Source organism: Molossus molossus, unplaced genomic scaffold, assembly GCF_014108415.1.
Source record: "Molossus molossus isolate mMolMol1 unplaced genomic scaffold, mMolMol1.p scaffold_m16_p_11, whole genome shotgun sequence".
NCBI lineage: Eukaryota > Metazoa > Chordata > Mammalia > Chiroptera > Molossidae > Molossus > Molossus molossus.
In genome coordinates, this window is record NW_023425346.1 from 53,145,634 (window position 1) to 53,160,855 (window position 15,222).

Sequence of the window (15,222 nt, forward strand, 5' to 3'; positions counted from 1 at the left end):
CATGGAGTTTACTGCCCTTTGTATGCTAATGAGATGACTCTTGGGGGGGGGCGGGCTAGATCGCTGGAGGGGATGGTTGCCAGAAAAACCAATCCTTGGAGAGTCCCTGACCCCCAGGTTGGTGTGAGAGACTGGGGATTGATTTCAGTCCCCAATGGCAATGATTTAATCAATGTAACTATGTGATGAAATTTCCTAAAAACCCCAAACGACGGGGTCCTGGGAGCTTCCGGGTTAGTGAACACAACGCGAGTTGGGGGGCCGCAGGGCTGGAGGGAGAGGATGTGACAGCCTCAGCCCTTCTCCCACGAAGCTCTTCCATGTGGTTGTTTTGGGGTTGGATCACTTATCATAAATTCGTAGTAATCACAAGCAAAGCGCTTTCCTGAGTTCTGTGAGTTGATTTAGTGAATTTTCGAACCCAAGGGGGTGGGTAGTAGAAACCCTCAGATTGGTAGTTGGCTGGGCAGAAGTGCTGGGAGCCTGGGCACCCCATTGTGCTATCATCTGAAGCTGGGGCAGCCTTGTGGGACTCAGCCCTTGACCTGCGGGGTCTGCACTGACTCTGGGTAGTTGGTGTCAGAACGGAGTTAAGTTGTTGGACACCCAGTTGGTGTTGGAGAACTGGTGTAGTAAAGACACAGCATTGGGTGTCAGAGGAAAAACCATACAGGTGACCATCCAGGATCTCTTATGCCCCAGCTGTTGATTCAGCCGAGGTTGTAGACGTGACAGTTAACTTTCTTGCACCCCTTTATAGAACGGGCACGTTGGACTTGAACAGGAGTGTGACCCAGGAGTCGGGGAGTCTCATCCTACTGCCAGAGGAGCCACAGCCCCCAGAGGTGTGTCAGATCTCCTGGGGATGGGCTGGGCTGCCCTGGATGACTATGCGGTGTTCCAGGAACCCTGCCAAGTGCTTTATAGTCATCATCTCATTGAATCCTCATCAGTCCTAAGAAAGAGGATTGTCATTCTCAGTTCATAATTGGGGAAGCTGAGGCTCAGAGAGGTTAAATAACTTACTTAATACCACACAGCCAGTAAGTTGCCATGGATTTCTTGGGTCTGCCTGATTCCAGTTGATTAGGGATAGCAATTTGGGCCAATTGCTTTATGCCTAAGAAAGATTTCCTTTGACAGGGCAGCTTTTGTGGTGTGTGTGTGTATGTGTGTCTATTGGCTGCCATTAGTTGGGTGTCAGTGGAAGAATACTTTCAATAGTATACACACAAGGGAGATCTAATGCATTTTTAGATTTATATTTAGATCTAATGCATGTAGGATTTTCCTGCTTTTGGTGGACGATCATGGGAGGCAACAATCTTTCCCAGTTTTCTAAACAGCTTTCCTGTATATAGCTCACTGGGGTTGCTGGGAAGATGCATCAGTACGCGTCCTTGTGCTATTTAATGGACTCATCTGTGTGCTGCTCTTCCTCCGCCCTTCTGGAGAGGGCCTCTGAATGACTTGCCTCTTCCTTTTGCAAATCTACCTGGGAGGCTTTCTGGGCCCCACCCCACTTCCCCATTGGAATTCACACAGATTCCTGGTAGCGGTGGCTTGAAACAAATAGCTGGTCAGAGCAACATGGAATGACTTCTCTGCCTAAGATTTAGGGTGCAGCAAGGGGCGTTGTGGGGTCTGGGGCACAGATCAGGCGCAGCCCTAGTTCTGCCCATGCCTTGAGACCCTCGAGCTCAGAAAGCACAGCCCCACAGGCCTCGTGCGCTCCCGTTCCCTTTTGGAACAGGGGTTCAGTGGGTGGTCAGTGCTCATCTTGGCAGTGACGCAGCTGCAGGCCCCGTGCTTGCTGATGCTGCTTTCTGCCACGGAGGCATGTTGCTCCCTCACTGTGGTGAAAGTGCTTGCCAATGGGTGCTGCTCAGGAGAGTTCTGCACATTTCTCCCAGGGGCTAGGGGGAGGGGCTCAGTGCCCTGGGAAATGTGACTCTCTCCCAAAGTCAACACAAGCTAATTGGGCCGGCAGTGTGTCTGACAGGAGAGGGATGTATCACATATAGGAACTCACCTGATGATAGCTTGTTGCAGCAAAGCCCACTGAAAACTTCATGGGGATAATAGCAATGCCCTTCTTCTTCCAGTAATTCTTCTTGTTAAACTCTTCCACTTGCTTTCTTCTGCTGTGAAAGGAAGACTTGTCCAGACATTCGTCCCAACATCTTATCAGGGTCTCAGGGCTGAACGCCTGTTTGTAGATGGTTTTATCAACAGTTTTGTACATGTTTTTCTTCCTAACCTGAAATGAGTGGAAAACTGAGTCAACCGTTAAACGGACTGCAAAATAGAGACTTGAAAAAGCCTCCCCATGAAAGCACAAACTTTGGTGGGGAGAAGACAGGGTCTTTCTTCCTTTTTTTTGAACTGCATGTGCTTTTGCAAAAATGATAGAGGTTATTTCTCATCTCTTCTTCAAAGCACCAGTCAGGGTCTCTCCCTCCTGAAAGTGGAGGGTAACGATAGTGACTGGTGTATGATGGGCAATGGGATGAAGGAGTCTAGGGAGGCGGGTTTCCTTTTTTTCCTACAAGGTTCAGAGATGGAGCAGAGTTGGTAGATAGTACATAAAAGCAAGGGTTTATTTTCACAACTGAAATTTTGTTCTGCTAGAGAGGAATAGCGTTGCAGCCAATGACAAATAGATCTCCTCTAAGTCTTCCAGGGGCTTTTGGACTATGTGGTCTGTGGATGAAAAAAAAGGATTCTATGGAAAGTAACCTCACAGGGTGATCTGACCGTAGATTCCTAACTGGGAAGGTCAGGGTGGGTCGTCACACCCCAGGGATATAACTTTTTAGTAAAAGGTTTATCTTTGCCTTAAGCAGGTCCTGTCCATTGTTTCTGTGCATCTAGGTTGAAATAAGCTGCAATGACCCGCAAGAGAGCAATAATCTTGTTAATTGTCTTGAAATCCAATTCCTGCCTTGCTTTTCCTACCTCCATGGACTCTTCCTTACATTCCCTCTTAATCTCAAATGCATAAAAGAAGCTGCCAAACTGTTATTCTTCAGAGCACTTGAGATCTTGCTCCCTGGTACATCATCAGTTTGGCTCAAATAAACTCTTACTTTACTACAGGTTTGGACGTTTCTTACCTCAACAGGTCAAGTCTTTTTGAAAATGTATCTGAATATGGGTCTAATGTCTTAGAAGCCTGCAACACGTGGCAAAGACGGGGAATCCACTGAGATATGCTCAGGAGTTTTCCATTATTCCTATCTCACCCCAATAACAAAAAATAACTATTATTATCAGCTGCAATATTGTACTAACACTATCCAGTTTATAAAAACAAATATTTTAACAAATGCTAACTTATTTGGTTCTTGCAGGAACTCTGTGAAGTAAATCATATTGTCCTCATTTTATTTTTTGTTTTTATTTGTATTATCATTGCATTTTATTTTTTTAATCTTCACCCAAGGATGTTTTTCCTTTTTTTTTTTTCCATTCAGATAGAGCGGGAAGGAGAGAGAGGGAGAGAGAGAGAAACATCAATGTGAAAGGGACACATCGAATGGCCGCCACCCACAGGACCCAACCAGGGCAGAGGACAAACTGCAACCGAGGTACATGCCGTTAGCGGGAACTGAACCCGAGTCTCTGTGGACTGCAGGCTGACACTCTGATCTCTGAGCCAAACCAGCCAGGGCTCCATTTTTGTTCAGATAGAGTGGGAGGGAGAGAGAAAGAGGGGGAGAGAGAGAAATATCGATGTGAGAGACACATCAACTGGTTGCCTCCCACACAACCCCGACCAGGGCCAGGGATGAATTGCAACTGAGGTACGTGCCCTTGACCAGAATCGAACCCGTGACTCATTGGTCTGCAGACCGACCCGGTGACTGCTGAACCAGACCGGCCAGGGCTTGTCCTCATTTTATAGATAAGGAAACTGAGCCATGAAGAGGGTGCTTCTCCTTGTTCAAGCTGTTCCATTTGCTTCAACTGCCTTTCCATTATCTGTGCCTGTCATTCTTCAAGGCCTATCTCAAGTGCCTGCTTCTCCAGAATGTTCTTCCTGACTTCCCTCCTGCCAAACCCATGTGATGGCGTCTTCCTTTGGGCCTGTAGAACAGTTGATGTGACTTCTCTTAGGATAATTATTGTCTCCCTTGTTCCATATTTAGCTGTTCCTTTGGATGTAGGAAGTACCCTGACAATCACAAATCACAATCTCGTGGTCCTCCCTGTTGAATTTAGGATCAAAGAGTTTCAAAGGACAATACATAGAGGGTCCTTGCTGGAGCAGAGGGTCTATATCGAGGAAACAGGGTCGAAATGTAAAAAATAGGCTGGGGTTTGATCAGAAGCTATGAGGAGCAGAAAGTGTCATCAACAATGACCTCAGCTGCCAGTGGCTTCCTGTCTGGACGAGCATATTGTACATACTGTGCATCTTCTAGGATGTTGCACACGATAATATTTTTGGAGAGCATTCTTTTGGCAGTATCTCCCAAAAGTTTTCACTAGCCACTTCACTTCTGTAAATTTACCCTCTACATAAGAGAGCAAAGATATACCCTTGGTACACCTGTCCCAAGATGTTTATTGCAACATCATTTTAATAGCCAAAAATGGGTAACAAGCTGAATGTGTACTGATTGTGGAATGGCTGAATAAATTATGGCATATCCATGTCACATAGCACTATTTAGTCATGAAAAAGAAGGAAGTAGCCCTGGCCGGTTTGGCTCAGCGGTTAGAGCGTCGGCCTGTGGTCCAGAGAGACCCGGGTTCGGTTCCCGCTAAGGGCACGTACCTCGGTTGCAGTTTGTCCCCGGCCCTGATTGGTCGTGCGGGTGGCAGCCACTCGATGTGTCCCTTTCACGTAGATGTTTCTCTGTCTCTCTCTCTTCCTCTCTCTCCCTCCCACTCTATCTGAACAAAAAATGGAAAAATGTCCTTGGGTAAGGATTAAAAAAAAGGAAGTAGATCATTGTATTACCACTGGAAGATGGCCATGGCCTATTATTAAGTAGAAAAGGTAAAGTGCAGAGTAATGTGTTTATTATGCTCCCATTTTGGTAAATGACTATATATGTGCATGTATAAACATATGGCAATGTTTATGCATATGCGTGAATACAGTTGGGTGGACACCCACAGAGAAAAGGCTAGAACGATGAATATGGAACTGTTAACAATGGCTACCCTCAATCAATAGGGAGGAGGGGATAAAAAATCAATTGGGAGGAGGGGATTCATTCTTTAATTACTTCAGTGGGGTTTGAGTTTTAAAAAGAGTAATTCTCTTTGTATAAATTTAAAAAAGAAGGAAAAAGATAAATCTTTGCACAAGAAGGCTGGAAGATAAGGGGAGGGAGGTGAATTCTTTTAGGTAGCACTGAATGTATTTTAAATTTTGAACCAGAGGTAATTTGAGTGGTTCTTGGTATTTCCCTGGGTAGCTGGTACCCCCCTCAGTGACTCTTCAGCAATCTTGGTTGTGACCTTGATTACAACCTTACCTTTTCTGGCAGAAGTCCACATTTAGCTGCCACAGCTGTGATGCAGGATTCTGTTACTAGGGTTCCTTGTGGGAAGCCAAATCCTCGAAAGGCCGTATTGGATGGTAAATTGGTCATACATGCACGGCCCCGGAACCTGAGGTTTCGGATTTTATATGCATTTTCCAGCTTTAGTATAAGAAATTCTATTACCTAAATTAATAGAAGATATTCACATATATTGGACAACAGTTTGTTCTTTTCTCAAAAAGTCAAGAACACAGAGTCAAGCTGCGGTGGAACTTGGTAAGTACTTGAGGGAATGCGTTCAGTAAAGACTCATCTGGGAATTCTGCATTCTATTCACGAACAAGGGCACTGGTTTCTGAGGCACATACCTGCTCAGAGTCGTCTAGGGCGCAGCCTCCGTTTATGAAGCACTCAATGTCTAGAGCTTTGATTCGCCCGTTGTTCATGAATCCCACCTGTCATCAAATGATGGACATTTTATATGATTAGAACTTTCATGCCAAGTGGGAACCGCAGCCCAGTTCCACTGTTGGGCAGGACTGACGATAGACTGTGCTCCTGTCTACTCGGTGGTGTCCCGAGCCCACCTATTCCCTTGTTTTGCAGTACTTGGCTGACAAAGGCCTCCTCTGACCTGAATTTTGCTGAGCCCTTTCCTTTTAACATGTAATTTTCTGGCTTCACGATCAGTATGAAATTCTAAAGTCTTTGCTTACCTCCAGACATATAATTGCTACCCTCTTCTTTCTTATTCTTGGAAGACTCTCCTTCACTTTTTACTGGTTATTCCTTCTAATTTAGACTGTGGTCTCCCTGCTGTGGAAAGGTCTCTGGAATTCCTGAGTGTGTTGGAATGAATGGCAGTGCATCTTGTTACAGGAAAACTCCAGAAACCGACGTTGGACATGGACCCTGGACTGACGGCTCTCACTGTGCCGAGCTGTGAAGCGCTTTGTAATTGGTTACGGACCTAACGCATGGAGCTGGGGCTGTGGTTCTTACTGGGACTCACAGAGGCACCTGGCATTTTTCTCAGGTTGCCACTCCGCCCCCACCACCTTGACTGGTTTGTCTGCAGAGCCCAGATTGGAAAGAAAATTCCCACTCCCTGTTGCAGCTCTCCCAAAAAGATGGGCTCTGGTGTCTGTGTTTCTTAAAACGGGGATAAATAACAACTGATGGAATCATATGCCTATATGGCTAATATCATCTACTCCAAGAGAAATGTTGGATAACAAACCGGAGCAGTTAGGGCATGTGGGAAAATCCACAAATTCAGAAAGTAAGATAATTTTGACAAAGGCTAGGCTGCACTTTACCTTTCACTTTTCATGAAGAAAGCATTGCCAGGCAAAGATACAGAGAGAATTCCTAAGGTGTTTAATAGAGATTTTTAAAGAATTTTGGAAAAGCTCATCACACATACATGTCTATTATACTAATTTACAAATAGTTCCAAATAAACAAGCAAAACTTTGTCAGCTAAGTTTGAATGAGGTTATATACATGCATGTATACACACGTTATTATATTGGAAGTAAAATTATATTTCTTTAAAAACAAAATAAAAATTGGATTTTTTAAAAAGTCTGATTATCTTCCTCTTTTTAATTATATTTTATATTACTGTTAATCTTATTAATAAGTACTAGTACTAAAACAGTCTCATAACTATAATATAAATAGATCCTGATTTATAATCTAGGCCAAAACCAAAGAACTCAGCAACTACCATAATACCAACTGCCACAATTCCAGAATGTGCTTCTTTGTTGCTTTTGGTACTAGACGATAATACTATCTGTATTAATTTTTGTGCATTTGAAGATAAATACAAAGTTTAATTGCCAGCTATGGTTTATTCCTCTCTGATAATAAAAATTACTAATGCTAATGGAAGAAATAAAATTGTGCTGTGGCATGGAAGGCCATAGCTTTAGTAATAAGTCTCAAATAAAGCATATTTGATAGGGAAACACTACATTAGAACTATCCTAAGAACTCAGTCACAAATTTGAAAAGTAGTATTGTTGTCAACTAGATGTCAACAAGTATTTTATTTTATTTTAATCCTCACCCGAGGATATTTTCCCATTGATTTTTAGAGAGAGTGGAGGGAGTGGGAGGAGGTAGAGAGAGAGAGTGAAAGAGAGAGCGAGAGAGAGACATCGATTGGTTGCCTCTCACATATGCCCCAACCAGGGATGGGGATCGAACCCTTGACCCTTTGGTCCACAGGTTGATGCTCTGACCACTGAGCAACTCCAGCCAGGGCTCAATAAGTATTTTTATTTTTATTATTTTATTTTTAATATGTTTTTATTGATATTTTAGAGAGAGGAAGGGAGAAAGAGAGAGAAACATCCATCAGCTGCCTCTTGCACGCCCCCCACTGGGGATCAAGCCCACAACCCAGGCATGTGCCCTGACTGGAAATCAAACTGGGACCTCTTTGTCCATGGGATGATGCTCAATCTACTGAGCCACACTGGCCAGCTTAACAAGTATTTTTAATAGTGTTTATGCTACTGTTGCATAAAAATGTAATAAATGTGGTTTGAAACGATTTAAAATTATTTTACTTGTTAGTGAATTACTTTTCCTATTTACAAAGAACTTTGTGACATTTTCATAAACATTTAATGGAAACATGTGTAAAGTGAAGTTTTGGTATAACAATGTCTGTAGCTTCTTTCAGGTTTTTTTTGTTATCGAGGAAATACTAGTGTCAATCCTTATTCCTTCAATAGTGTTTTAAATCATGTATTATTCAATTTCATAATTCTATGCTAGATTTATTAAAAGTTCTTCATAAAAATGTTATAAGTATTCAAATACACAGAATCCTCATCGACTATTTTAGATGCTAAGATTATTGTTTTCAGAATTCAAAAAAATCAAAATAATAGAAAAGAATAAAAATCAAATAATAAAAAAAATAAAGCCATTCAAATTTTAACAATTTTATCTTTTTTTTTTTTTTTATCCTCACCCGAGGACATTTTTCCATTTTTTGCCCAGGTAGAGTGGGAGGGAGAGAGAGGAACAGAGAGAGAGAGAGAAACATCGATGTGAAAGGAACACATTGAGTGGCTGCCACCCGCACGACCGACCAGGGCTGGGGACAAACTGCAACCGAGGTACGTGCCCTTAGCGGGAACCGAACCTGGGTCTCTCGGGACCGCAGGCCGACGCTCTAACCGCTGAGCCAAACCGGCCAGGGCAACAATTTTATCTTTAATACTCACTTTATATTTTCCAAATAATGGGTGTCTTCCCCCAGTTATTAACATGTCATCTTCCCGATCAAGAACAAGACGAATAGGGTGACCAGTTCTAAAGACAATAAATCTTAGTCAGATTCTCCATCCCACCCACCCACACATCTACTCACCTAGTGTGCATCCATCTATTTATCCACCCCCTCATTTAACTATCCACCCACCCATCCATCTTGTTACCCACCCATCCCCCATCCACCCTCCTACCTATTTTATCCAACCATTCATTTAACCATCCATCCATTCCATATATATTCATTGAGTGCATATACTGTGCTAGGCATTGATCTGAATTAATGTATGACTAAATTGCTCTGGTCTCTGTGGTCTATAATTCAGATCTAGCTAAAGTGATTAATGGCACATGGCACCTAACTTGTGTTGTTATGGCTTTAAATTTGACAATCATCCCCATCCGGCCCATTTTTGCATATCCCCACCACTAGTAACAAAGGAGAAAGTGTGTGAACAGATAAATGCAAACTTAACAACACAACTGCAAACAAAGGTCCACACTCATCTTAGGATGTGTGGATCTGGATCTTCATATTCACCCATGGTGGCTACAATGTTGGCTGAGGTGGGCCCTTGGGTAGCTAGGAGCTTCAGGCTTTCTGTATCTCAGGGGCAGAGGTTCCCAGACTTTGAGTGCAGAAGGATCCTCTGGAGAGCTGGTGAAAATGCAGATTCCTGAACCTTAGCACTAGGTCTCTTAGATTGGGGGCGGGGCTAGAATCTGCATTTTCCTCAGCAATTCTGATGCAAGTGTCTTCAAGTACATGTTGAGAACCATGCAGGGTTTCCTGGTCTTCTTTAATAGTGAGGACCACCTGGAGCATCAGTTACTATTCAGTTTCTGGGTTCATTCCCCGGTGATTTTGATTCAGTGGGTCTGAGATGGGGAGGCAGGAATTTCTATGGGCCAAGGAGACTTATTATCAACAATTTTGGAACACTGCTTTAGGGACCACTTAACACAAGGCAGGTGTATGTTAAGGCAGGGTTGTGGCTGAAGGTGGTGTTTCCTATACTTGGCTACACAGAAGAACCACCGGGAAGATTATCTCAAAAAATGTTTATTGATTTGAGAGAGAGAGAGAGAGAAAGAGAGAGAGAGATTGATTCCCTCCCATACATGCCCTGACCATGGACAGAACCTACAACCTAAGTATGAGTCCTGACCAGGAATCGAACATGCAGTCTTTTGGTGTACAGGAGGATGCTCCAACCACCTGAGCCACCCAGCCAGGGAGGAAAGTTTTAAAAATAATGGTGGTTGGGTCAGTATGGGGCATCCTAGGCTATTTGATTTCAATGCTCCCAAGATGATTCTAGTGTGCAGTTGTGTTTGAGACGTCTTAAAAGAACAAAGCCTGATTATTTCTTGCTGGGTCCCTGGTGGGTGTGACTAGAGAGAGGTTCATTATGAAAAGAGCTGGAGATGAAATTCAGATCCTGCTTTTTCCTACTATTGCAGAAGGAGACACATATCTGAGTGTCTTGGGACCTAGCTCTGAACTATACAGAAGTTGCTAAAGGAAGCTGGAATATGATGTTTACAGGCTGATTGGAGCACTGACAAAGTAACACACACACACACACACACACACACACACACACACACACACGAACAAGGAACAGAAAAGCCAGCACCATGCACAGCAGGAATAGCGAAGAGTGAGCCTTCCACTGAGGCTAATCCGGGAGCTCTCTTTGAGGATGTCATCTGTCAACTGAGCACACATGGAAAAGCCAGCCCTTCCCAGGTGCAGGGAGGCAGAGTTTTTCTTTCCTCACCCCACCCTGTCTGCAGCTGAGAGTAGGAAGGAGAAGTGAGGGGGCATTCTCACCCTTGACACTCCATTCGGGATGGTTACTTGCCCCACCCTTTAAATGGGGCACCTTCTCTGGAGCTCAGGGATAGGGCAGCCCTGGCTCTGGATGTATTCAAGTAATAATACCACTTTTCCTTTTTATAAGGAATTAGCATATTCAAAGTCCTATCTACATATAACTTTTCTAATAACTCTACCAGGATAGGTATTATATCTACAATTTAAAAGAAAAAGAGACAGAAGGCTGAGTTGCCCAAGGACAGGTGGTTATGACAGCAGCTCAAGTGACCATCAGGCCACTGACTGGCCCTCAGCTCTGACATTTTATGCCCTTCTGTATCCCCAAGTACACTTACTTGACGGCTCCCACAGCTGCAATAGCTCCAAATATAGCTGGTTTTACTACTTTCCCACCAAAACCTCCACCTACTCGTTTTACATGACAGGTGATCCTGTTGATTGGGATGTTTAAAGCAGAAGACACCGTTTTCTGTGAAAGGTAGATATCGGGAAAGTTTTACAAGAATGAAATGGCCAAGAAGACTGGGTCCCTGAAACACAACGTCACAGCAAAATTCATCTACATCTACTGTTAAAACAAAAAAAAAGAGCAGCATAGTCTGAATGTGTCTTGTGGAGAACCACTGAGTTCCTAAACATGGGTCATTGTCACAGAACAGCCTTCCCAGCCGAAAAATGGCCTTTTCCAGAGGGAAACTGTCAGAGTCCTGGATTCTGCTCAGAGGCTGAACTCCTAGACAAATGCCTCGATCTAACGTTCCAACAAGGTGAAAAACAGCAAACTCCCGATAACCTGCCGACAAAGATGTGTTTGCAGCTAAAAGTTTGAGTACTTTGTGACTGGGGAAATGGAAATATGCTATAAAGTGAGGTGCTTACTCCAAAGGTCAACTGTAATAATTATTTTAGAGAAAAATAAAGTACAGATATAACTTAGTATCATCCAATCACAGAGTTTATTTAAGCATATTGCCAATGAATGTACTCTCTAAATCTAAAGTGACCATGACCATGGCTGTCCTTTCATTTATTGCACAAGCCCCCCCCACCCCAAAAAAAGAGTTCTGAGGTTATAGCTCTCTACTGATGTCCAATATTTGTATTCTAAGTAAATGTCTGCCACCTCTGAGGCTGTGAGGATTGAAGGCCATGATAGAATTAGGAAGTTACAGAGGTGGGGCAGTCCTGGGCCTCACCTGCACATGGGCTGGGTCCTGTGTCGACACATAGATGTCCAGTTCTCGGTCCTCTGTCTTTGGAACGACAAGCACTCTTTGTGTTTCCATGTAAAAGTGTTCCTGTCCTCCAACGTGGACCTCTCCTATTAAGTGCAAGCACAGGGACATTCCTGAAGGTGTGTGCTGGTTGCAAAATGTCATGTTGGAGAATTCAAAAGCAAGCAAGACATGGACTGGCCAGCCTGGATTTGTCCTGACCATGGAACTGATGGGTCAGGCATTTGTCCTGTGCCATCCGAGGGCAGTCTGTTTCAGAGACTACAGTTCTGTATAACAAGTTGAAAGTGTCTGGTTTCTTCCTCACTCTGCCCTTGACTCATTGCAATCTTAGGAGTTTCTTTTAATTATTCTGCTGATCCCTACCTCCCACCCTCAACCACACACACACACACACACACACACACACACACACACACACACTTTGGAAAGAAGAGGTCTAAGAGAAATTTGGCAAAGTGCCAAGACTTTGGAAGCTGGTCTTTCAGAGAGGAAATCACATGCTTTCGATGTCTGCTTCAGAATAGAATCCTGTGAAGATTCCATCAAATATTCCGAGTCTCTTACCTTGAACAATTTGATCGACTTTTTCAAATGCCTCCTCAACGTTTCCTTGTTCAAGCTTTTTTTCAGGGCATAAGAATGAGCTGTGTTTTATGGCATCCTGAGTGACAGAAAAAATCCCATAAAGTCAATTCTTTGCATTTTTCTTCCGCTGGAAGTTTTTTCTCAATCAAAAGCCAGTAAACCCTGAAAATTGCCATTTTCTAGGACACATCAAAGGAGACATGGAAGCAAGGAAGTACTAGGGTAGTGGGCTCGCTGCAGAGACAAGATGCCGGAGAGAATGTCTTCTAGACTGCAGAGAAGACCAACAAGGGCAGGAGAAATGTTAAGAATTGAGATCTGGAGGCACTATGATGGTCCAGGATGATAACTACTCATTTCTCATTTTCATTGTGGCTCTCCAGGGAACAAGTGACAGGTCTAAATGCAGCATGGGTGAGGTTCTGGGCCCTCCCTTTTCCCCCTCTACTTGGAGAAAAACACTGTTGTCAGACTTAAGTAGCTCACACAGAAGAACCTGCATGTACCCCAGGGATCTGAAAGAACAGGTCTTGTTGAGGGAGAAGATTCTAGTGCTAATTCATTTCTGTGCAAGAAAGCCCAATAGACATTGGAGGAAGTTTGTTCATTTCTTTGAGATTTGGCATGTCTCACAGGGCTTTTCCAGTTCTTTGTTCTATGTTTTCTTTCTGATCATAATACGAACTAACTCACACATGGAGACTGGGAGCCATCTCATTCTGAGGTTCTGTAGGCTGACCTATCGATAGCTGATCCTAGCTTTACCTTCAGACCTAAGGTTATTTTCCATACTTCAGAAGGGCACCTGTCCTCTGCGTTCTTACTTTCCAATAGCTTTAAAGCCATTGCTTTCTTGCTAAGGATGATATTAAGATATTTATAAAAGTACTTTTAATTCTACAACCTTACGAGAGACCAGTCAGCTTACCTGGATGGTGAAGATTGCGGGCTCCAGATCTTCATAGGTGATCTTTATCTCTTCAACTGCACGCTTCGCCTGTACGTCTGTCTCTGCAACCACAGCACAGATGACCTGGCCCACGCAAAGTACCTGCGGAAAGTGCATGCAGGAAGCAGGTAGAAAGTTCTGGATAGGAGTAGGCTTCGCTCAACCTACCAGAGGCTGGTGTTCTAGTTGTCATTGTTGAGCAATTAAAGCCACACTGAAGTTACATTCAACTTCATATGCTTGGCTAAAACATTGAATTCTTTTTTAATTAAAAAATAAATTAAATAATACAGATGTTTTCATTGGCCATTTTACTCAATGAATATAAGCTCCAGAGTGAATGTGAGATTGGCTGTGACTTGAATCTGCTCTGTCCTGTCAAATTAGGTTCACATAGATCACCTTCATGGTGTCATTTTTGAATTTAAAGATAAGGAAAGTATTTTTGGTAGAATACGCCCCCCCCCCCCCCCATTTCATGCCTTGAAGCCCTAACCCCTCAATGTGACTGTATTGGAGATAAGGCCTTTAAAGAGGTAATTAAGGTCAAATGAGGCCATAAAGGTGGAGCTCTAGTCCAATAGGACTGATGTCCTCATAAGAAGAGGAAGAGAAACCAGGGAGGTTCACACACAGACAAAAGACCATATGAGGGTGCAGGGAGAAGACGGCTATTTGCAAACCAGAAAGAAAGGCCTCAGGAGAAACCAACCTGCCAACACACTGATCATGGACTTTCAGCCTCCAGAACTGTGAGGAAAAATTTCTGTTTTTTAAGCTACTCAGTCTGTGGTATTTTGTGGTGTCAGCCCGAGTAGAAAATACAGTTTCTAAATGACAGCCAGCTTTTTCATCTGGATTTCAACCAAAAGAACAGTGATTCATTCCATGGTTAGAGGAGAAACAGTCTGTGTGGGACTCACTGAGATGTGGCCATCTTAGCTAACACTGAGACCCTTCGTGTGCCAAGCACTGTTGTAAGCCCTTCACATCTATCAACTCATTTAAATCTCACAACAACACAGTGAAGTGGGTGCTATGATTATTCTCATCTTGTAGATGAGGACACCAAGGACACACAGCTAGTGAGTGGTAAAGCTGGAACGTGAACCAGCACAGCCTGGCTCCAGAAACAGGTGCTCAGTGGATGACTGTTGAATTGGTCAAAGGTCAAAGATGGCAAGAGCAATTTTTAAAAAATGGAATGCATGAGGTAAGCGGAAGGTGCAGCGGGTAGGCTTGATCCAGGGAAGGAAGGAGTACAGTGAAAATAACAGGGAGTGGCTGTGTTTTTGGACTTTCCTTTCTAGATCTTTCTATTCTATCCAGATACAGGTCAGTTCCTACATTTTTCAGATGAGGATAAATTGACTCATGAGCACACAGTGAGAAACTAGAACTTGGTGTTTTTCTGTACTAACTTTTCTGTTTATTATGTCATTTCCTTTTTTTTTTTTTTAATCCTCACCCGAGGGCATTTTTCTGTTCAGATAGAGTGGGAGGGAGAGAGAGAGAAACATCAATATGAAAGGGACACATTGAGTGGCTGCCACCCGCATGACCCAACCAGGGCTGGGGACAAACTGCAACCAAGGTACATGCCCTTAGCAGGAACTGAACCCTGGTCTCTCTGGACCGCAGGCCAACCCTCTAACCGCTGAGCCAAACTGGCCAGGGCTGTCATTTCCTGACTCCAGAAGAGGAGGTCTGTCTGAATAAAGACGTTAGTGATAGAAAGAAATGGGAAGAACTGGCGTCTCTACTCCCCCATGGCAGAGAAGGCTGGGAGGCCAAGGGAAGCCAGTTGGAGAT

General features: G+C 43.6%; 1 protein-coding gene across 1 annotated transcript in view; it reads right to left on the reverse strand.

Annotated features, from left to right (window-relative positions):
• Positions 1-15,222, reverse strand: part of LOC118624997 (aldehyde oxidase 2) — an 89,088-nt gene that overhangs the window by 25,701 nt on the left and 48,165 nt on the right. The window contains exons 19-26 of the mRNA XM_036253334.1: positions 13,390-13,512; positions 12,441-12,537; positions 11,835-11,959; positions 10,974-11,107; positions 8,750-8,837; positions 5,870-5,956; positions 5,493-5,684; positions 2,033-2,260 (exon numbers count right to left, since the gene is read on the reverse strand). Of these exons, the coding sequence (XP_036109227.1) occupies positions 2,033-2,260; positions 5,493-5,684; positions 5,870-5,956; positions 8,750-8,837; positions 10,974-11,107; positions 11,835-11,959; positions 12,441-12,537; positions 13,390-13,512 (1,074 nt within the window). The remainder of the gene's footprint in view (positions 1-2,032; positions 2,261-5,492; positions 5,685-5,869; positions 5,957-8,749; positions 8,838-10,973; positions 11,108-11,834; positions 11,960-12,440; positions 12,538-13,389; positions 13,513-15,222) is intronic.